This window comes from Diabrotica undecimpunctata, chromosome 7, assembly GCF_040954645.1.
Source record: "Diabrotica undecimpunctata isolate CICGRU chromosome 7, icDiaUnde3, whole genome shotgun sequence".
Classification (NCBI taxonomy): domain Eukaryota; kingdom Metazoa; phylum Arthropoda; class Insecta; order Coleoptera; family Chrysomelidae; genus Diabrotica; species Diabrotica undecimpunctata.
The window spans coordinates 76,417,234-76,442,407 of NC_092809.1; the positions used below are offsets into that span (position 1 = coordinate 76,417,234).

The 25,174-nt window shown below is 32.1% G+C and overlaps 2 protein-coding genes across 2 annotated transcripts; both read left to right on the forward strand.

The window, feature by feature from the left end:
* The first annotated feature begins 7,310 nt into the window (after nucleotides 1-7,310).
* LOC140446467 (general transcription factor II-I repeat domain-containing protein 2A-like) lies at nucleotides 7,311-7,835 on the forward strand. The gene has a single exon (XM_072539018.1). The coding sequence runs from the start codon at nucleotides 7,311-7,313 to the stop codon at nucleotides 7,833-7,835; it is 525 nt and encodes a 174-aa protein (XP_072395119.1).
* A 318-nt stretch (nucleotides 7,836-8,153) lies between these two features.
* LOC140446468 (EPM2A-interacting protein 1-like) lies at nucleotides 8,154-8,732 on the forward strand. Its single transcript, XM_072539020.1, has one exon. It carries the CDS (start codon nucleotides 8,154-8,156, stop codon nucleotides 8,730-8,732), a length of 579 nt encoding a protein of 192 aa, XP_072395121.1.
* Nucleotides 8,733-25,174: the final 16,442 nt, after the last annotated feature.

Here is a 25,174-nt window from a genome sequence, read left to right on the forward strand (position 1 = left end):
ACGAAGATATTCTATCGTCCAGGGCAGACATCTCAGAAGTGACTTTAGAGATTTCCGAAGAGATGTTAGCAGAGACTTTGCTTTCCAGCGAAGAAATCTCGTTAGAAACTTTGTCTTCCAACGAAGCGATGTCGCCGGAAACTTTGGCTACATCAGAAGAAACTTTCGAAATATCGTCAGAAACTTTGTTCTCTAATGATGCGATGTCACCAGAAACTTTGGCTACATCAGAAGAAACTTTCGAAATCGACGAGAGGACAGCATCTTCAAATATATAAGTCTCTGGATCTAGACCTTCTTCTAGCAAAGCGTTCTTTAGTCGTTGGACTAACTCAGCCTTTTTTCCGGTAGAAGCTAATTCTCTGTCTTCGAGATGTCTTCTTAAATTCGTCACTGTGAGCTCATAAATCGTAGCCATTTTCACAATTTATTTTATATTCAAATTTATTATTATCATAAGTCTAATTTATGTTCGATCCCACTTCTGACACCATTTGTTGTGAATTTATTAATTGTTATGTCTTTAATTTATAATGTCTTTACTAATTTATTATATTGTTCCTACTTTAATTTATTAAAAGGCACGATAATTTATATAAGTTTATTTATCACTAAATATACATAATTTATTAGTAGGCGAGCGTAACAACAATATCGCGAGCGCGAATCTTCTTTATTAACTGTCCCTCCATATAAAAATGTTGTATTTATATACGAAATCCTGATATACTAGAATAGTCGAGAACATCTAGTTGGAGGATTCACCATAATTTGAATCTAGATCCTTCGCCAAATTTCTACAACAAAACAGAATAGTTAGTCATAAAATTTAGGCCAGTATATTTATCGTAACAATATGTTGTAAAACAATCGCTACATAACGGAACATCACACATTTTAGAAATAAATTTGGTACGTTTATCTTTCTTATGTTGTGTACACCTTATACACCTCAAGCGACTGGATTTTCCTAATATATGTAAATGGTGGCCAACATTACTCATCACTATGGCTGACAGGCTTCGACGGCCAACATGTTTGGTTTTTTTCTTCTTTGGAGTCCTTGTCGGCCAATATTGATTAGAATTTCAGCTAAGTCAACCAGATAATTTAGAAAAGGTATTTTCTTATTTCTGGTATGTAACTCAGTATATAGAATATATGAATTGGATACTGTCATCATTAGAACTTTGTAGTAAACCTTCTTCCACCATTTTTGAGATTTTCTACTGAGATCGTACACAGATGTCATTTGATCACTTCTATCTACACCTCCCATGTAACAATTATAGAATTCAATCAATACAGGACAACAAATGTTGGCTTTTGTACCATCTTTCAGTTTTCTACACACAGTTATTTCTTCTGGCTTATGGCAGTTAGTACAATAAAATCTTTTGTGTACTGCCATCGTATAACTAATGTTCTAGTTTCATTACCTTTTACTTGCGATTCTCTTCGATGTAGTTTGCCATGACATGTGGGTAAATTTTTTCGGGTACTCATGCATGTACCGATAGCAGGAAACAATGGTATAAATAAGATGAACTGTTGTAAAAATCTGTCAAAGCAAATTACAACATTTTCATTAGAAATTGTTGAAGATAACTGATTTACGACACGTTCTCCCAAAGTACCTGCCATCTTATTATCATTTTTGCCAGCATACACATTTATATCGTAAACATAGCCAGTTTCCAAATCGCATCTTGTCCATAACTGTATGCAACGTTTTATGGGTTTGAGGGGCATATACTGTTTCAATGTAGATCGCCCTTTGAATTTTGCCATAGACTCATTAATTGCTTGATAGGTAGAATCACTCCTAGCTCTCTTAAAACTTGTTTTGAAGCAGGAAATAACATCATCTATATAATAAGTTTTATTTGCTGTTAAGGTTTATTGGGTTCGGCAAAATACAATTTTGATAATAGTAGTTGGCACTTATCCCTTGATATTGCACTACGAATATAATCGTTTCCAAGCGATTTATTATTAGACCAGTACATTGCGAAAGAAGGAACTCTATTATATTGCATAACTAACTGTTGGTATTATTCCAAACAATGAATAGAACGATATAACAGTTATTTCAGTATCTCTACTTCGTCAGCCGTTCGAGCTGATGCCGATACAAACCAAAAAGCCCAACTAATATCTTCGAAATCTTCCCACTTTCAGTGGGATCGTTCGACTAATTTGTGCTTCAATGCCATAATATTCCACAAGTCTAATATTCCACAAAATAATAATTTTAATTAAATATCTTAGATAATTGTACGCAAATGATACGGGAATACTTCAAATTTTAATGACAGTTCAGCGTGTGGCAAAATTGGTTAAAGTGTTGCCGCTTTTTTAGAGTTGGAATTTTGTTTATGTTTTGATTTCTTACACAATTTGATCATAATATATTATATTTATAAATACATATTAAATTTAGATTAATATCTTTAAAAACTAATTATTGTTGTGTATTGTGATTGTGCTATGCAAAAACAACTAAATAGTCTGTAGAAAGCTGATAAGCTTTCATATAAGATAGATTATTTTGAACAAGAAATAATGACGGGACGTTTTTACTATTAATGATCTAAAAAAAGTAAGTTCAAAATTTAGAATATATAATTTTGTATTAAAATATTTTCTTATGTATTTTAGTGTGTTGCAGTAGTCTTTTTATGTTTAGTTCTTCGCCACCAAAGCAGGTGGCACCTCTGTACTCGAATCATTACAAGTGCGAAGATTTCGGAGACATTAGTTGGACTTTTTGGTTTGAATCCAAATCAGCTCCAACGACTGACGAAGTTGCTGCGAAGCTGACCGTTATATCGTTGTGTTGAATCCGATATCTATAATATATGGCTTTTAATTCATCAGAGCATGCTTTTGCTAAAAGCGACTAATATTTGCATATATATATATATATATATATATATATATATATATATATATATATATAAAAGTAAATAATTAATGCGTAAAATTATACTAAATATCCCTGAAAAATTCATGTAGGTACGAGTATAATGAAATATAATATTTGAAATTTAATAAAATATTAAATTCCATTTATTTCATCTAAACTTTTTCTCTGTTGTGTTGAATGATTGTTAAAGCTGCCAGGCCAGGATTAATAGTTTATTTTATATCATACGTGCGTTTTACAGAAAACATATATATCTATTCATAATTCTAGGTAGAAACAATGTTATTTATGTATGGATTTCGAATGAGATAATGGTTTTACACATAAAATATGCCGCTGGAGGTTCGCATTAACAAAAATAAATAAAACATGTCCAGTTAACTATACTGTAATTATTTTTGCGATGGATTTTACGCTGTCATATTATTTATGTTGAAAAGTTAATAAAACAATAATGATGAAAAATTATGAAATTAACGGAACAGTTGGTAATTTTAAATTTAATTAAAAATCGGCTAAATTAAAATAACCCAATTTTTAAATTTACATTTTTATGACCTACTGGAAGGGGCTTATAAAAATAAAATTGGTGAAATAATTAACAGACAACCTCAAAGTATCGCTAGCTTATACTCACATTTAGGTATATATTTAATCGGATTTAAGTCAGCTGTGAAGAATATCACTGTCGTTCCCAGTATCACTTCAAAAAGGTAACATATACTCCTTTTGATTTGCTTTAGTTGCGGAGAGACTTCTAGATTAAAAAAGATTTTATCGCATATTACGTTGCACTATTCTTTATGTCCAGAATGTATTTATGTATTCCCAGAATCTGTAGATCTGCTTCCACATGGTCCAGAAAGTGTCTTTTTATTTTCCGCATAGTATTTGTCCCACAGGTTCTTCAAACATCGATTTTCGAACCGGTCCTTTATCTTCCATCCTAAGATATGAGCTACCTATTCCGACATTTTGACTTTAATTGCTTTCACGATACGTTTCTCTAAAGTTTCTTCCATAATCCATTGTCACTTATAAACCCAGACTTTCTTTTTAAGTTTTCGGGAGATTCTCATTTTTTTGAGTAAATGTCAAAATCTCTGTGCCATTTATTAAAGCTGATCTTATCAGAAGTTTATAAATTTTAGTTTTTGTAGTTCTTAAGATATTCTTCGATTGTAATTATATTGACAGGCTAAAGTAACATCTAGTAGAAAAGAGGATCGTCCTTTGATTTCATTATTCATACCATTTTTGTATCGAATAAAGAACCAAGATATATAAATTATTGAACAGCCTTAATGGTTTGTCTATATACAGTTAGACTATACCATAGGAGATAAAAGGAGCAAAAGAAGCATGGCTGACGAAGAAATGTACGGAAGTTGAAACACTACAACACAAACATGACGATTTCCATATGCATAAAAAAATTAAAGAGGTACAGAATACCAGAAAACAATGCAATACAGGCATAGTTGTAGACATTGAAGGCCAGATTTTGAGTACCATTGAAGATAAATTACGAAGATGGAAAGAATATATGCAAGGATTATTCGAAGATGTAGCACGAAGTCCAACTGAAATAAATAATCCCTACGACCCAGAAATAACAAACGAATAAGTAACTATGGCCATTAAGCGGATTAAAGATGGGAAATCAACAGGACCTGATGAGGTGCATGGTGAAATTTTAAAGCTATTAGAGGCACACCAAATCACAGCTCTTACGAAGCTATTTAACAACATCTACGAGACTGGTTACTTACCAAAAGACTGACTACTATCGATATTCATTCCACTTCCAAAAAAAGCCAACGCTAAAAAATGTGAAGAACATAGATTAATTAGTTTGATGAGCCATGTACTTAAAGTACTTCTTACGCATATACACCAAATTAGAAGAACACCTGAGTGAAATTCAATTTGGATTCAGAGCAGGACTGGATTTCGAGAAGGCATTTGATAAAGTCCCACATGGGAAACTAATCGATATCCTAAAAACATCAGGACTCGATGGTAAGGATATAAGACTGATCTTAAACTTATACCTCCAACAAAAAGCAACAGTAAGATTAGAAAATGATCTTCACAGTCCGAGATCTTCACAGTCGAAAAAGGAGTTAGACAGGGTTGCATATTGTCACCGGCATTATTTAACATATACTCTGAAAACATCTTTAGAGATACCTTGGACGAATCAGAAGATGGGATTGCTGTAAATGGTCAACTTATAAACAATATTAGATATGCAGACGATACAGTGTTGCTGGCAGATAGTGCGCGGGGGCGATGATGGATAACGTTGTATTTGAAGCATTTAACAAATATGGACTAAATTGCAAGAAGACAAAAATAATGATCATTAGTAAGAACACCAACATAAACGCCCAAATTACAATAAGCGATACACCGTTAGAAAGAGTGGAAAAATAATGCTATTTGAGCTGCAATATTAAGGATGCTTGGGATTAGAGCTGCGAAATAAAAACTCGTATTAAAAAAGCCAGAGCTCTTTCAACAGCCTTAGGAAGATTCTCTGCAACTTATCTTGAAGTATCAATATACGCATCGGAATTCTTAGATGTTACGTCTTTAGTGTCCTCCTCTATGGAGTAGAAAGCTGAAGCCTTACAGAAGATGTCATAAAACGATTAAAGGCATTCGAAATGCGGTGGTACCGACGTATGTTGAGTGTCTCATATATACAGCACACAAGTAACATAACTATTCTTCAGAGGCTAAGAAAAGACAAAGAAATTGTTAACGCCATAAAAAGCAGAAAATTGGCCTACTTCGGCCACATCATGCGTAATAATCAATACCGACTTCTGCAGTTGTTTGTACAAGGCAAGATTGAGGGTAAGAGAGGCCCTGGACGTAGACGTAAAGCCTGCCTGGCCAATTTAAGGAAGTGGACTGGTCTAACGTCAACTAATCTATTTCGAGCTGCTGTGAATAGAATAAGATGGGTCAATGTGGTCGCCAACATCTCTAGAAAATAGGCACATTTAGAAGAAGATCTACAGTCAAATTTTACATCTAACTTTGAGGAGTACACTGCCATATATTATTGTATGGATGTTTATTACAAATTCCACTGTTTTTGAAACCTCCTGTAGCTGTAAATTAATAAACATTTACAGGTTAAAATAAATCCATATTTTTTAAAATATTCTTTTTGAAAGTAATTTCCGAAGTGGAAGTGGACACGTGTCTAAAGAAAATAGTTTCAGAAGCTCTTGTAACTATAGAGGTATAACCCTTATGATTATATCTTCCAAAGTATACGAAAAAGTAATGGAATAAAGACTCATAAAAGAATGGACAACAAATTCTTAACTTTTGGAAGTGAAAACTATACGCCCGCCGATATATTAAAGGAGGAACTAAAAGATATTGAGGTGAAGTACCTAAGAAGAGTTCTGGGTATAACCAGAATGAATAGGATTCGAAATGAGGTAAGAAAACCAACGAAAAGAAAATTTACGAAGTCCAGCTGACATGGAATGGTCACATGATTAATATGAATTAACAAACACTTTAAAAGTGAGAAAAACTTTAAAAGTCCAAAGTGCAGACCATGAGGACATAAGATTATGAATTCTTCATCCTAGACAAAAGAGAAATCAACTTGTTTAATCCGAAAAATTAAAAATTGATCAATTCGAAAATTATGCGATTGTCCACGAAATTATCCGAAAATTAGATAATTATCCGGACATTGACAACACTGCGTGCGATGACCCCGGCCGTCTCGATCCCCGGCCGTCTCGATATCGCTAAAACGTGCCGGGGCTGAAAATACTTACCTTTACCACAGTTGCGCAATTCTTAGTCTTCACTGGCGGTTGTCGCCTAAACGTGCTTATCGGCTTAGTTACTATTATTTGTTAGTCCCTTCACGAGTGCTAGAACATAGTTTTAATCGTGACGTGAACCCATTATTTATAAAAATGAATCCTTCAAAGAAATCAAAAGTTTATCACTTTCATATAAAGTGGGAAGACGATTATTTTTGTACTCAAGTGAAAGGCAAGTGTATATGTCTATGTGCCACGCAAGTATCGCAGTTGGAAAAAAAGGTAACGTCGAAAGACATTTTAATAGTACTCATCCGAAAATAAACACAGAATATCCCGCCAATAGTAGCATCCGAAAAGAGAAAGTGAAACAGTTGAAAAATCAATTAGTTAGGCAGCAGTCTGTATTATTACAAGTCAGCGATAAACCTAAAGCCACCACTCTAGCTTCTTACAAAGTGTCTCAAGTTATTGCCAAAAAGAAGAAACCCTTTGAAGATGGCGAGTACATCAAGGAATGTTTTGTAGAAGCTGCAAACTGACTATTTGAAGGTTTTAAAAATAAATACGAAATAATGTCGGCTATAAACTCCCTCCAGCTTTCAGCGCGAACCGTAACTAGACGAGTGGAAAATATGTCAGAAGATGTTGTTTCCCAGATGAAGACGGACTTACAGCGATGTATTTTCTTTTCCTTACAATTTGATGAGTCCACAGATATTAGGGATACGTCCCAACTAGCCATATTTGTCAGAATGATATTCGATGACTTTACTGCTAAGGAAGAACTTGTTACAATTATTCCTTTAAAAGGGCGGAGTCTAGGTGAAGACATATTTTCTTCCGTTCAAGATTATTTTATCTCTGAAAACATTCCACTTCAGAAACTGGTTGGCATTACAACTGACGGAGCCCCAGCATTTAGTGGAGTGCATAACGGATTCATTGCCCTTTGCCGCAAAGATGACACGTTTCCAAATTTTTTAACATACCACTGCATCGTGCATCAGCAAGCACTTTGTGGTAAATTTTTAAATGCCGACAATGTTATGAAAGTCGTTGTTAAACTTGTTAACCAAGTAAGAGCTCATGCTTTGTAGAGAAGACAGTTCCGAACTCTAATTGCAGAAATGAATCTAGAATACGGAGAATTGCTTCTGCATACAGAGATACGCTGGTTAAGCAAGGGGAAGATTCTTCGGTGCTTTTATGAGCTCCTACCAGCTTTAATCGCTTTTCTTAAGGAGCGTAAAGAAGACTACTCAACATTACAAGAACCCGCATGGTTGAGAGATTTTGGATTCTTGACCGATGTCACAGGAAAGCTGAATGAACAAAATTTGCAGCTTCAGGGTAAAGAAAAAAAATATTCTTCAAAAGATTTCCGAAGTAAAGTCATTCATTGCGAAACTTGAACTATGGGAAAAAATCTACTGGAAGGATATTTAAAACATTTTCCTTGTTTAAAAGAAGTAATCGAAAAAAAAGTAGTAAACGTTCAACCTTACACAGGAAAGGGGCATATAGAAATGTTGACCAGACTGAGGCATGAATTCGATACCCGATTTAGTGACTTCAACAAAATTGAAGCGATTGCTCAGTTTGTATCTTATTCGTACATGCACCTCGATGCAGAAAGCTTATCCCAAACCATCGAACAGCATTTCAGCGAAAGCAGACCAGAGACTGAATTAGAAATAGTCACACTGCAGAAAGATTTGTGTTTGAAGAGCGTTTCCGGAAAAGAAAATTTTTGGTGTCTAGTGTCCAAACAGAAATACCCAATCCTAGTCAATGTAGCTTTGAAAATTAGTGCTCTGTTTTGTTCCACCTACCTTTGTGAATCAACGTTTTCAAACATGAAGTTCATTAAAAACAAATACAGAAGCCGACTAACGGATGAACATTTTGACTCGTGTATTAGACTAGGAATAACAAACTATCAACCGGATGTTAAAAAACTAACAGACATGATGGACTGCCAAACCTCCCATTAAAACAATATAAGTATGTATTTTTTTTTTTTCACCATGTTTAGTTTTTACTTCCTGTTCTCTTAAGTGTACGTCTATAATAAAGGTTTTTAAAATAAGGTTGATCTTTGGTGCTTGGGATTTCTTTTAGTAGCTCTTTCCTGTAGTGTGGTTGCCGACCCCTGATTCAAGTAGTATAATATCAATCAAGCAAATTGAAGATTTTAAATAGATCAAAAATACAGTTTTTCTTGACCTACAAGTTTTCCTATGTATTTTTAAAATCTGATAACCGAAGTCTTAGACATTTTTGTCCTGATTTCAGATTAATTTTCATAATCTTCTTCTGATTATTTCTTAAAAACAAACACTTATCAATATTAGGACTTTTTGACAATACCATGATTGAAATTGTCTATGATATTTAACTTTGCCACAGTTTGGTCCTCTCAAAAACAATCGGCAAAATGCATTTCCTTCAGATTAAATTTACATTAAATTCTAAAAGCCAGAGACTGACAAGAAGTTTCCATCTACTTACAAACAAAACTAAAAAGCAGCGAACGGCCAAAACTTTTCAAAGTCCTCAAAACTTCTGAAGTTGTCGACATGATGGGTTTGTCGTCGTCACATAGAATACTCAACTATTGTACGTTTGAGATGTTAAGAATTTCGATAAAGTAAAGCGGATTACATTGTTTAAGTTAAACAGGTCAAATTACTTTTAAGTGGATCAAGTGAGATATCTTGTTGAAGTTAAGTTTGGAATCTTAAAAATTACTTGCTAATAGTTTGCTTCTAACTAATGCCCGGATTACACGAGGCTAGTTTTTCGAGCTAGGATAGCTAGCTAGATATCCCGGTATCCTAGCCTGAGTTACTGTCTTGGCTTGGCGCATGCTAGAACGGTTTACATGTGGGTAGGAAATTTTCAGTTAGTAGCTAGTACTATTGCGAGATCAATAGAGCAACAAATCCACTGAAAATGGTAAATATTTCTAAAAAACAATGTTCGACTAAAACAGTTACTTCGGAAACTGTGCCAAATTGCATTGGATGAATTAACAGAAGCTTTATTGGAAAAACGCGTTTGGACAAGACCATCGATTTTAAAAAGGAATGAACGTGGATCATCTGCACTAGTTTTAGAAGAACTTTGCAATAAAAACTTAAAAGAGTATATCAGTATTTTACGAATGATGCCAGATCTGTTTGATATTCTGTTGAGTCTTGTAATGCCAAAAATTCAACGACAACATACCATTATGAGGGAGGCTTTCCTAGCACCAGTAAAGTTGGAGATCACTTTAAATTTCCTTTTATCCGGCATTAGTTACAGAAGATTGAGTCACTTTTATCGGGTTTCAAGGTGTTCCATATCTAAATTCATACCAGAAGTATGTGAAGAAATGTTCAAGATATTAAAATAAAATATAAAGGTTAGTACTAATAATATATAATATATATATATATATATATATATATATATATATATATATATATATATATATATATATATATATATTGAGATGATTGGTGTTTAAAGAAAATAATTTATAAGTTACACACTAGATAAAGTTAGATATAAAAAATATTTGGTTATTTTAATTTTTAAAATAACCAAATATTTTATTTTATTTTTTTATTTTTTATTTTATTTTAAATATTTTAAGTTATATACTAGAGAATTTTATAAAAATTATTTATATGAGGGTATTCTTAAGAAATTAGCATATAATAAGTGTACAAAGTTTTATTTTAATAATTATAATATTGTAAATATATTTAAGTGAGCCATGTGATTAGGCAACCAAATATACCTACTCGGAATAAGTGACAGTTATAGAAATTAATAATTGCGAATGTGAAATAGGGTTATATGTTAGTTTAAAATGTTTAGTTTACATATAGTTACTGATTTAAGTTTATATTCTGATCTGAAAAGCCTAAATGTCGATAAAATTCTCGATAGAAAAGTAAGGAATTGTCTAGATCACGGAAAATAGCCTGTTTGCGAAATAGATTATTCCAGAAAATTCAGATATGTAGGAAATGGAACAAATCGAATAGGATTTCTTGCCAGATGGTTCTGGAAGATTGAAAAGGTATAAATACTCGGTGATTTGGATTCAAAATGGCCAGTCAGTTAGTAAGAAAGTTAGATAGAGTTAGTAAGAAGTCAGACAGTTACAGTATAAAGTCAGTCAGTATTTTCAATATAGTTCAAGATAGAATACAGTCAATCAGTTGGTGAAATGTTCAATATAGTAAGTTTAATGAAGATTAAGAAACAGAATAAAGAAAATATTATTGAAGATTAAAAATTATGTTATGTATAAATAATGATTGGATAATGGAACAAAATATTAATTGAAAAGAAGAATAAATATAAATGCTTTTAAGAAGAAAAATATTTTAAATTGGTGGACGCTGATAATAGGAAAAAGGAATTTCACAAAAACAAGGATAACCGAAGCTGAGAACGAAGACATTGAGTGGTGATTAAAATCTATATAGTGGAGAACAGTTTCATTTAGGCATTCAGTGACAGAAAGGTACAAAATTTTGTTAATATAATTTAGTTAGTGTCATAACAATTTCAATTTTAAAGATAGTTTGTTTAAATTTTACATTGTCTATAGAATTTAATTAGTTTCATAAGAATTTTAATTTAAAGATAGTTTATTTTAAATTTACATTGGCTATGTTAGATATATATGTGTGTTTCATAATAGATATAATAAAGATAATTTAAAAAAAAGTGCTTACAAACTAATTCTTTGAGAACCACGATAAAATCCCTATATATATATATATATATATATATATATATATATATATTATATATTATTATATATATATTATTAAAAAACACTCATTGCTCATTAAAAAATCATTCACAAACAATACATCATCACATATATATATATATATATATATATATATATATATATATATATATATATATATATATATATATATATATATATATAAACGGTTTTAAAACGTCTTGTGACGTTGTCCGATGCCTAATTTCCATGACACTCTATCATCCCATTAGCACTCTCTCTTGTGCTCATCGCTTTCGTTACTCCCTCTCTCCAAGATTTCTTAGGTCTTCCTTTATTTCTGCGGTTTGGTGGTATCCATTGCATAATTATTTTTGGGAGTCTTGAATTATCCATCCTCTGGACGTGTCCGTACCATATCAGCTGTTTTCTTTCTATGTCTGTTGTTAGAGAGCCGTCAACTCCCATTCTCTGTCTTATCTCATCATTACGTATTCTCTCTCTGCGTGATACTCCTACTGATCTTCTAAAAGCGTCCATTTCTACTGCCTCCAGTTTTCTTCTGTTTTTATTTTTTCGGTTATTCGCCAAGTTTCCACTCCGTACAATAGACTGCTTTTAATAAGAGATTCGTAGACATTGTGTTTTCTTCTTTTTCCTATTTCATGACTCCACAGTACGCTGTTTAGACAACCTAATTGAATTTTTCTGGATTGTGTTATTCTTCTCTTTATTTCTTCATCATCTTTCCCCGTTGTGTCATAAACGATTCCTAGGTATGTGTAATGATCGCAGGGCATGATGATTTCGTTATTTTCTAATGTGATGTTCGATAGTTCGGTACCTATTGGTAGGTATTTTGTTTTTTCTGTATTAATTTCTAGTCCCCACTTTCTATATTCTTCTTGTAATTTCCTTGCCATGTACTCCAGATCATCTTTATCGTTTGCTATAACAACCTGATCATCAGCAAACTGCAATGTATACAAGCAAATCTCTCCAAGGTCTACGCCCATGCCTTTACATTTTCGTTTCCACTCTTTCAATGCTTTTGCAACATATATTTTAAACAAGGTCGGTGATACACAACACCCCTGACGTAGTCCTTTATTAACCAGGAAGCTTTGCGATAGTCTGTTTTCATTTTTTATTTGTGATGTTGACCCTTCATACAAATTTCTTAAGGCTTTTATTTAGGTGACACTAATATTCGTCTGTCGTAATACGTTCCAGAGTTTGTTTACAGGAACTGTATCGTACGCCTTCTGCAAGTCAATAAACATGAGGTGGGTTTCTTGATTTGTGCTTAATTTTTTTTCTATTAGTTGTTTGAGGCAGAAGATATTATCAGTACAGTTTCTTCCTGTTCGAAAACCGGATTGTTCTTCTTCCTCTTGGTCTTTGTATTCCTTCTCAATGCGGTCTCTAATTATTCATCCATACAAACGGCTGAATGTACTAGTGACTGATATGCCTTTATAGTTTTCACATTTAAGCTTATCTCCTTTCTTATGGATCGACGAAATATAAGCAATTTTCCACTCGTCGGGTACGGGAGAACCATTTATAAATTGATTTATGCACCAAGTGACGGTTTCAAACAATTTTTGTGATCCACATTTTATTAGTTCGGCTGGGATATCCCCTGGTCCTGGAGACCCACCGTTTTTTACCGTTTTTTACCGAATATAAGTGAAACATCAATAGTAGAGGGGGTATATAAAAACGTAGTCGTTATCGTTAAAAAAGCCGCAGAAGAAGCACTCGGCTATAACACTCAAAGACAAAGTGAAAAACTATGGTGGAACAAAGAAATAGAAGCACTCGTAGAAGAGAAAAAGCAAGCGTATATGAGATGGCTGAGCAGTAAACAACAAAAAAATAGATGATGAATACCTGGAACTAAAATTATGCATTGCGTAATGTCAAAGCAATATGATTATTATCATAATTATCATTGTCCTGGCTTAAAAAATCTAAATTAATCTCGTCGATTGAATTTTGTCGTTGATAATTATTAGCTTTATTTTCTATAATTATTGACAAATATCTTTTTTTTTTATTTAAAATTAACGTGTCTCGACAGCTTATGGTCATTGACACGGAGACTCTCCTGATGTAAGTGGCAATGGTATAGTATTAATAATTGTTGTGTGTAAATCTAAAGAGCAATAACTACTAGACGTCTGGTATGTAAATGTGGTGTTTGCGTCGTTCAGATCTTCCATGCTAGACTGAAATAATATGGCATTGATTTTGTTCTGAGCCATAATAGCTCGTGCAGTAGATAAAATTTTCAGTTGGCTACTCACAAAAGTTCCAAAAATATCATGTTCATTTTCTTGTGGTGTATAATGCTCACCCGTAGGTGTACTATTTAAATAATTCTTGTAGATGTAGATGGTCGTGATGAACAATTTTCAGAATTTGAAACGTCTTCACTGTTATCACTATTGTCATTATATTATTTTCTTTGGTATTTTCAATGTTACCTTGTGGAATAGTATGACATGGAAGTGATTTAAAAATTGTTTCATATATAATAAACTGGAGAAGTCTTTTAACAGAGGGTGGAGTGATTGTTGCGGATGCCCCATTACCAATAAAAATATATATTGAAAAATGTATATGAAATCTTACCCTGGTGACAATTTAACACTGGAACAGAAAGTTTACAACTTACAACTATCGACTATCCACAGCAAGACGAATAGGGGAAAATGCCTTTGGTATATTGGTAAGCCGATTTCGTGTATTCCAAAAACCAATTGCAACCAATGTAGAGACGACAAAATTGTATTGGCAGTATGCGCTTTACATAATTGGTTGAGAAAAGAAAATCATTTCATGTGATCTCAGTGTCCATGTTTTAACTCCATACAGCAGAACCAAACACAAGTTCTTATAAATTGGTATCGTAAGTCCACAGAGAGAGGAAAGTGGTTATTAGTAGATTTTTCATCCTGCTGAAGGTTGCTCTTGACATATACACTCTGTTTCAAATTTCTATTTGTCGATATTGATCTTGTGTTATTCAACATCCAAGATACCTAAATGTTTTTTTTTGTTCTATTGACTGCTATTTACATGTATATAAACCCATTAACTTTTTTCTAATTATTTTCAATTCCAAAGCGTCGTTTTCTCCAATTTGGAAAACAGTCGCTTTTCCCACAATTTTGGAAAATAAAAATCAGAATTTTAAAATTGCCACCTTTAGATGTTAAAAGAAAATGCAAGAATGCATTAGAAATACCCTTTTACGGACGGCTTTGCAAGGTTAATATTATAAATTACGATCTATTATAATTAAATACGTGCGGTGAGAAGGTGTATACGCACGATTAGGTTGCAAAATTATTATGATCAGTCAGTGGTTCAGAAAACGCAATTATGATGTTATATATTATGAGAATATTTAGTTAAATAAGGTAGAATGTTTGATATTAGTACAGCAATGTAATATTCAGTGTGCAATGCCAGTTAACTGCATACTATATTAAATACATATATATATATATATATATATATATATATATATATATATATATATATATATATATATATATATAATATATATATATATATATATATATATATATATAATATATATATATATATATATATATATAATATATATATATATATATATATATATATATATATATATAAATTAAAATAAATATAAATTAAGGATCACTCGAAGAGTGGTGGGTTTTTCGGTCAAAAAGTGGAGAGAAAAAGGACAAAGAAGGTGGCTACTTCATCTATTTATTAAAGACGTTTATGTGTTCATTACTTAAACACCCTAACGCTCTTAATATGAGAACAGACATTAGTAACTTGAGCCAGATTTATCATGCTTAAATTGCAGAATTAGGCTTAATATGTTGTTTACTTTAAAATTGCCCCCTAAGGTGTATATTTTATCATATTTTCATATTAAATAATTTCAAATAAAAATAAAATAAAATATATTTTCTTACTTTATTTAACTTAGATTCATTCAACTTACATTTTATTGATTATTTTGTCAATGTTACATTTACATATGTAAATAATTGTTTCTGATTAAATAGTTTAATAAAATTTTATAATTAAAATTGATTCATAGAATCTTTATTAGTCTCCGTTCCAAATGTTATGAACCTTGGACTGTTGGAAGTTGAATCAATCTTCACCTGTGGCTGGCTATCCAGCCACAACGTAGACTATTTTAATATATGATATTTTGGATTGACCTCACTTGTTTGTTCATTGTCTCTCTTAACCAATCACTGGGGGAAAAATGGTGATCTTAACCACCTTTTTCTTTCATTTTTTGGTTTTTACTGACAGGTTTGTCACCCAATTTATCATATTCTTTAAATTTACCGCTCTATTGCACTAGAGGTTGGTAATTCGCCTTGCTGTTCTGTCATATTTTGACCTTAAGGCCACTGTCTTTTCTCGTTGTTTAGCGTGGATTCTACTGGTTGCTTCCATTTAACCGGCAGCGACTAAGAAGCTAAGAGTGGTAACCTCATTATATTTTTAAATATCACTATATTTCAATCTTAATCAATTTAATAATGTTACCTAAAGTGAAAATTAAATTTTACTAATAATATATTGTTGGAAGTATCTTATTATCTTTTTAGTTCTCTACAAATTAATGTTTTTTACTTAAGTTTTTTTACATAATTTTTATATACATGTACAATTACCAGATGGTCTTTTGCTGTGCTAAGTTTGGGTTAATTTGTAAACTATATTTAGTTTCAATTAATTGTTTATACAACATAATCTTATTTCCATTGTAGTAAGCTTCTTTATATATTTAATATCATTGACTGCTACATGTCTTTTTAAGGTAACACACTTATAATAACTTTTCTATGGATGTTTGGTTTTTCATATTGTTCTTTTTAGATGAACTGATGATGCTTTCTGATTAGAAAGCGAAACGTCTTCAATAAATAGATGAAGTAGCCACCTTCTTTGTCTTTTTTCTCTCCACCTTTTGACCTTTGACCGAAAAACCCACCACTCTTCGAGTGATCCTTAATTTATTTTTATATATATATATATATATATATATATATATATATATATATATATATATATATATATATATATATATATGTATGTTTTTTATGGGTTGGAGTAAATAAAAGGGCCTATTGGTAAACTATTCTTTATGTCAAGCTTTCAATTATGTTTACAATCTTTATCAAGAGCTTCTAAAAAATACAAAAAATCTTACAAAGTGAAACTAGAAAAATAAATTTTAACTTACCAAATAAAATTAGCTTTGTTTCTATTTCTAGTTTCACTTTGTAAGATTTTTTGTATTTTTTTAGAAGCTCTTGATAAAGATTGTAAACACAATTGAAAGCTTGACATAAAGAATAGTTTACCAATAGCCCCTTTTATTGACTCCAACCCATAAAAAATATATTTATATATTTTTTCCAAACGAGTCACAAGTACTTCTTTTTTCTTATATATATATATATATATATATATATATATATATATATATATATATATATATATATATATATATATATATATATTTCTAAAAATTAGTATTTCTTGGGTTTAGGTTCAATAAAATATATTAAATTTGGGACTAGATTTTATTGTCCATTGAAATCATCGTTTCAGCAGGAAACCCTTGCCTTTGTCAAGATTCTAAAATATACAAGATTAGGAACAAAAAGTTATTGTAAAATATATAAGACTTACCAAAACGTAAAATAGGACACTGACATTAATGCATTGACAACTAAAAACTGATATCTGATATCTCATGGTTTACTGTCATTAGTGTATTTATAAGTAATTATATTTATATGGGCGTATCGTTGGAGATATGTTATGACTTTAAGAGATTTTTATGGTGTTATATTTATTAGTATTTAAATCAGATTGAAATATATTTTATTTAGGTTCTGTGTATCTCTTTTGTCATTGATTGCGTTGGTATTTGTTTTTAGTTCTATTGATTTGTATATCTCCCTCTTCTTTTTGTTTTGTTCTGGTTTTAAAATTTTGATGTTTTCGAAGTTAAATTTATGGCTTCTTCTCATTTTCAGGTTTTTTGAGCGCAGTGACGTTGTTCTTGTCATATTTGTGAGAACGAATTCTGGATTGAAGCAGTTGACTGGTTTGCCCGATGTAGATACCTTCACAGTTAATACATGGTATCTCGTAAACAACATGTGATTTTTTTGAGTTATTGATTATATATATATATATATATATATATATATATATATATATATATATATATACTGATAAATTTCCGCGGTCAGGTAAAGTTCTCGGGAAGAACCGCATTGAGAATTTGAAACTCGACGTTTCGGCACCCATTTTGGAGACTCGGTCTCAATATGCCTACTCCCCTTACTCGTAACGTACCAGTATCTTGTCCTGTAGAAATACAAGAACCGTCAAACGGCACTGAGGTCTCAGTCTGCCTACTCCTCAGTGTCGACTGTTACTCGACACTGAAAGAGTGAATAAGTAAAGAAAAAAATATATAGGATAAAATAGAATGAATCATTGTGTCATATCATAAACCATAAAACATAGCTCTAAACTATAAAAGTATATATAATTAGTAATTTACTAAATAAAAGAGCCTTACCAAATAGTTAAATTATTATACGTCCTTGCATCTTAAAAGATACTCACCTGGAAAAGAGAAAAAATAATTAAATCAAATTTTAAATATATCCACGTACAAGTTATATAAATGCAAAAACGTATTCACTTAAAGAAAGAGAAGAAATGTAACTAGAAAAGTAGATCGTTTCTCATGCTAAAATACTTTTCAAAATGATAGTACAGACATATACTTCGATTTGCATAATTTTAAAATATCCAAACGCTAAATCCAACCAATTTCAAGTTAAAAATCGTCCAAAATATAGCAGCAGTAAGCTTATATGAAATACATTGATTTATTCTTCCCTAAACTTGTTAATAAAAAGCGAAAACGGGAAAATCTAATAGCTTAAGCTGTAGAACCTACGGAGTCGGGTTAAGATTCCTGGCACAGATAGAGGTATTTTGCAAATACCCAAAAGCCCCCGGTCAACTGTTTCTATGAAATGGTAATCTGTAATATAAGCAGGGTTACTATTATGCGGATGAAGGCTAGTGTACATGCTACAAACTAAATTTATATATATTATATATATATTTTATATATATATATATATATATATATATATATATATATATATATATATATATATATATATATATATATATATAATGAATCAGAAGTACTTGCTGACAACGTAAGGAAGTAAACGTTAAATTGCTGCAAACCCAATATTTAACGTTTACTTATAATAAATAAATTATTATATTATATATATATATATATATATATATATATATATATATATATTATATATATATATATATATATATATATATATATATATATATATATATATATATATATATATATATATATATATATATATGTTCGGATAAGTTTCCGCGGTCAGATAAATGAAAATTACTGAGTTCTCGGGAAGAACCGCGTTGAGAATTTAAAACTCTCAACTTTTTAAATTCTCAACGCGGTTCTTCCCGAGAACTCAGTAATTTTCATATATATATATATATATATATATATATATATATATATATATATATATATATATATATATATGTGTGTGTGTGTGTGTGGTTTTCCGGGTTAGACTCCACGTTAAATATTTTTGGATATTTTGAAGATTGTTAGGATTTGTTTCAATTTCTATTGCTTCTCTGATTTCACCTCTTCTTTTAATTTCAATGGTTCAGATATATTGTATATTCTGTATTTGAGACATGTTGTGCAAGGGACAACGTTTTTTCTGTGTTTTCGATGGCATTTCTATGTTCTTCTCGTCTGACATTGATCCTTCGATTGGTCTGTCCGATATACGATTTATCACAGTCCCTACATGGAATCTGGTATACTCCCTAATTTTCTAACGATATTTTTGATGTTGCCGATGGTAAAATAGTAGCGATTTTTCTGTTTAAATTAAAATATCGTTTCTATTTCGTGTTTTCTTAGCACTCTTCCTATTTTCTTTGTTGTTCCCTTTACATATGGTAGGTTGGTTTTTGCAATCGGTTTTACGTCTGATGTTGGGTCGTTAATTCTTTTGTGAGTATTTTGATCCTTTTCGATGATGCATATTTTATGTTAAAGGCGTTTTCACAATATGCATTTCTTTATTTTTACGATCTTCATCTGTCAGTCTTTCGGATCTTGTAATCGGAGTTTTGATGACTGAATGTAATGCAGGGAGATGATGTAAATTAGCTTGTAAATATCTGTCAGTATGTGTGAATTTTCGGTACTGTATTATATCCTATGTGTTCGTCCTCCTTTATCATTAACACATCTGAAAATGGTAGTTGTTCGTTTTCTTCTAGTTCCGTAATATAATAAATTTTGTTGTTGAAATTGATATGTTCTAAAAATAGTGTAATCCACGTATCTAAGCCAAAGTTTAGATTTGTGTTTAGCTGTTACTATTGCTCGCTATTTTATTTCTTGCATAAAGAGGTTTGCTATTACCGGTGCCAGTGGTGAACCCAACAGTGCTCCTTTAACTTATTTATATCTTTGTTCTTTATAGATGAAATATGTGTTATTTAAGAAGTGTTTTGTTACACTTAAAGTATCCTGTGGTATTGGATACTTTTTACCAGATATTACCACATTTATAAAAATTGGAAGACTGCGCTGGATGGGCTACGTAAAACAGATGCAAGAAGATCTAGCACCTAATAAAATCATAATCGAGGAACCATCGGGAAGACGATATATGGAGTAGGTAGAACTAGACAAAAACAGAGCAAATATACAAATAACAGTGCAGGACTTATAATGGGTAATCTTCTAAGCCCATTGCTGTCAGATATTTTTATGGACCATCTAGAAACAAAGATTTCAAAACATCCCATATTCAAACAAATTTTGTATTGGTGGAGATACGTAGACGATGTACTGGTATGTTTTACAGGAACTAACAGACATCTTGACCAATTCTTACTCTTACTCCTGATATGGCTCATAGTCATATTGAATTTACAATAGAAACAGTACAGAATCAATCCATAAATTTTCTAGATTTAAAAATTATCAGACTTAAAAACAAACATTCGTTTTCCGTATTTCATAAACGTACCCATACTGACACGACCATACACAATTCATCATCCCATCCTACACAACATAAATTGGCTGCCTACCCTAACATGTTACATAGATTAATAGAAATTGCCATGTCAAAAAATAACTTCCGAGATAGAAATGAGCATCATTAAGCAAATAGCAGGAAACAATGGGTACAACGAACATACAATAAATAAAATTTTAAATCAAAAACTACATAAGAAAGCCCTGAAATTAATATTTTCACCACCAGAGAAAAACCCAGTACCCACCGCTCGATTACATATACAGGCAAGATATCAACAAAAATAGCCAAACACATAAAAAAGAAAGGAACACCAGCTTTTAGAACAAACAACAACTTAGGCAAATATATTAAGAACACCAAGAGCCAAAAGAAAAAGCAATTACACAGCGGTGTATACAAACTTAAATGTGGTGACTGCCCAAAAACTACATCGGTCAAACTGGTAGAACTTTTATAAAACGTATAGCAGAACATAAAAGGGTTTTCAATAATAGAAAAACAGACTCTACGTACGCACTTCATCTTCTAGACCATAATCATTCTTTTAATGACGAATTTCAAATTCTTCACATTTAAAATAAAGACCTTAAGCTATCTCTATTAGAATCGATGGAAATCAACAAATTAAAAAATACAGACATAATTCTGAATGACCAACTTTCTGAATAAGTATAAACACATATCAAACATAGATCATTTGAGAAAGGCACTCTGGCCGAAAGAGCTGTAGTGTTAATAATAGTATGTGCTAGTTAATAATAAATATTATGGAAGTGTTGACAACAAAAGTTTTCTATTCTGTCAAAAAGTTTATTGTTAGATAAAATAAATTTCCATCAAGTAACGGTCAAATCCATTTAGACCTAAAAACCTTAAAAAAAATTAACTGGAAGCGTAAAGCCTATAATAGGTCGGAATTCCTGAATATATTTGAACAGGTCAACACCTACAAAAGGTTGTTGTGTTACTGATAATGATAAAAAGTACAAAATAAATACATACATACATAAAATAGGGAGATATTTGCAAATATCTTCCTATCCCTAACACTTTATTCTGTCCTTTTGTTTACCAGTGAACTCAAAATCACAGACACCAAAGTTTTCTAAAACATTGTAATGTTATAAAAACAATAGTTTTGTCTTTAAATGTTTTTTATTTCGTTTTTATCAAAATAGCCATTCAGTTGTAATGCTCTTTCAGATATTTTAACAAAAAAATGCATAGACAAAAAAGAAAAACAAAAAAACAACACCTTGGAAAGCACATGCTTCTTTCTAGACGTTTGTATATCCTATTGTTTAAATTCACTGGGTAAACAAAATTGGAATAACTATTATTTATTTTCAAATAAACGAATTTAATTTCATTACAATCGCAATATAATGAAATCTTGCTAACTATAAAATTTGTCTCAAGCTGCATGTAATAATTTTCGACATGCCTATAAAACAAGAGTATGTCATGAATAAAAGGAAGCTCTGAAAAGAACCATAAAGGTCGATTTATACATATCCGTGCCGTGTCCGTTTCGTGTCCGTTCTGTGTCAGTGCCGAGTCCGGGTATTTTTATTGTTATATTTACATACAACCGCGTTGGAGCAGTGTGCATACCGGATCGAATAGAGAGGAAAACGTTATTACATATTTCTGTGTAAAAGAGAGTTGAAAATATGGCGGCTTGGATAGAAGATCTCACCGTGTTGGCATTATTACTTGATAAAGAGGAAGAGCTAGCACAGAAAAGGCAGAAACAAAGAAAATGGAGTGTGCATCTCCTATGTGGAAAAAAAGACAAACCGAAGGAGAATGTAAAATATACAGAGAATTTTATTGGATGATGAAACAAAATTTCACGAATATTTTACAATATCGCTGTACACTTATTTCTTTTTTCTTTAATATATTCTACACAAAACCATAACATACCAACCGCACAATATCTCCTGCTTGTCTGTTGACCAGAACTCGCGTTCACAAAACAATAAAATCGTGTTTATAGATTTCCGTGCATTGCCAGTGCCGGAAACAAATATATCGTTTGGGATTAATTTCAGGCCGGCCACGGACGTGCTCATCCGGAGAACGCCAATGTATGAAAATGTACTTATAAGAGTACATTATTGTTTTTTTTTGCTAGGCATTGTCATAATACGGATCGGATACGGCACGCATATGTATAAGTCGACCTTAAGCTTAATTTTGGTATTTTGCCTTTCACGGAGACTGATCTATTCATATTGCGTCTTTTCCTAAAGACTAAGGACTTAGGACTAATTTACTTAATGTAAAGGGAAACGTTAATACAATCAAGAATTATTACTTTGAGCCAAAACTTTCTCTGATTTAAATTTTGTAATCTTCTTGATTATAGCTTTTGACTATTATTCGCAATAATTCTCCCAGAGGACTCATAACCCATTAAATCGTTATTGAAACTGTTACCATTATTAAAATACACGGTGTATCGTAAGAAGAATAGTCTGCATGTGAGACAAAGAGAGGAATAAGGTACGCTGTGGAGAGATTAGAATAGGAATCGCCTTCTGCGATTTATTAGCCTCTTTCTATAGAAACCGCAAAACGTCTCGTTTCGCCTTCTTCGCCGATAAATCTCGGCTGAGCAGTAGCGGGTGCGGGATTATTTCCTTTATAGGTTATAGTAATTTCTTCGATATCCCTTATTCGCACAAACAGCGACAGATCTTGGAATTGAAATAACGGTGGTATTTGAAATAACAATTTCTTTCAGTCAAGATTAATACATAATATTCAGTAAATATCTAAAGAAAGGGTTTGAAATGTATAAGGTAGTTTATCTCCCATAGTTAGTAGATGGATGACTGAGACTATAATAGTTATTATAGCTCGTCCACACTTGTCGACTTTATCAAACAGCGATTCGGCATAATTAATTATAAAAATTAAAATCCTAATTTTCGTGACCCAAAAATTACGGGTCCTAGGCACGTACTTAGTCCGCCCTTGCCAGAAGTATACAATAAAAAACAAAACTAAATAAAGATATTAACTATGGTATATATAATAACGGATTTATTACGGCTGTCGCCGCTTCTCCGCCCCCAATTTCCATCTTTTTCTGTCATATGCAGTTGCCTCTTCTAAGTCTCTTGCCGCCATTGCTTCATCAATATCGTTGCGCCAACTTCTCCGTGGTCGTCCTCTCTTTCTTCTTTCAGGAGGGATCCATTCCAGTACTCTCCTAGGCCATCTGTACTCTGGCATTCTTTTAACATGTCCGAACCAGATTAATTGTTTTCTTTCTATGTCATCATTGATATTTCTCTCCATTTTAATTTCGTTTCTTATTTGTTCGTTTCTAACTCTCTCCAGTTTCGATCTACCGCAGTTTCGTCTCAGATAATCCATTTCTGTCGTCATAAGTTTGTTTCTATTAGCTTTGGTGACGTCCCATACTTCCGAACCGTAAAGTGTAATACTTTGAACTATACTACCGTAAATGTGTTTTTTGGTTTCTCGTCGAATTGTTTTTTGCCAGAGAAGAGTGTTTAAGGCACGGGTCGCTGCTCTGCCCTTGTTTATTCTTTCCCTGATTTCATCTGCGCTATTTCCCTTCTTGTTGAAAATGACCCCCAAATATTTGCAGGATTGCACGCCTTTGATTTTGTCGTCTTCCAAGACTAGGTCACATATTTCATCTGTTCCCACTGAGAGATATTCACATTTTGTCATATTCATGTTTAGACCTGCCACCTCATATTCTTCTTGCAGTTTTCTTACCATATAGCTAAGATCGTAGCTGTCTTCGGCAATTACTACCTGGTCATCCGCAAAGAAAAGTGTATATAGCTTGTTTTCTTCCACCGTTATTCCCATGTTTTTACATTTTTTTACCCATTTCACTAAGGATCTGTCCAAATAGATTTTAAATAAGGTGGGTGACAGACAGCAGCCTTGTCGTAGTCCTTTTGTTGTTTGAAAAGGAGAGGTGATTTCTTGTCCCATTTTAATTCTCGCAAAGTTTTGTTCGTAATATTTTTGAGTGGCGTTAATAAGAATTGGGTTTATTTTCAAGTTACCCATTTCTATCCATAGTTGGGAGATCGGTACACTGTCATATGCTTTTTCCAAATCTATTAAAGCTATATGAGTTTCTCTATTTCTCTGCACTCGTTTTTCCATTGCAATTTTTAATGTGAAGATATTATCCATAGTGGAGCGTCCGGCCCTAAATCCCGCTTGTTCTTCGGGTTGTTTGTCTTTGATATCATTTTCTATCAGGTTTCGTAGTACTTTTGAGTATAGTCGGCCTATAGTAGCAATCACTGCGATCCCTCTATAGTTTTTAGGATCCATCTTTGTGCCTTTCTTGTGTATTGGAGAGATATACGATTGTCTCCATTCTTCTGGAACTTCTTCTCCGTTTAAGCATCTTTCGAATAATTTTCGGAGCATCTCAAACAGTTTTGATGATCCATATCTAATCAAC

Excerpts from the sequence above, each read along its gene's own strand:
- LOC140446467 (XM_072539018.1), top strand. The coding sequence starts at position 7,311 with ATGTCGGCTATAAACTCCCTCCAGCTTTCAGCGCGAACCGTAACTAGA.
- LOC140446468 (XM_072539020.1), top strand. The coding sequence starts at position 8,154 with ATGGGAAAAAATCTACTGGAAGGATATTTAAAACATTTTCCTTGTTTA.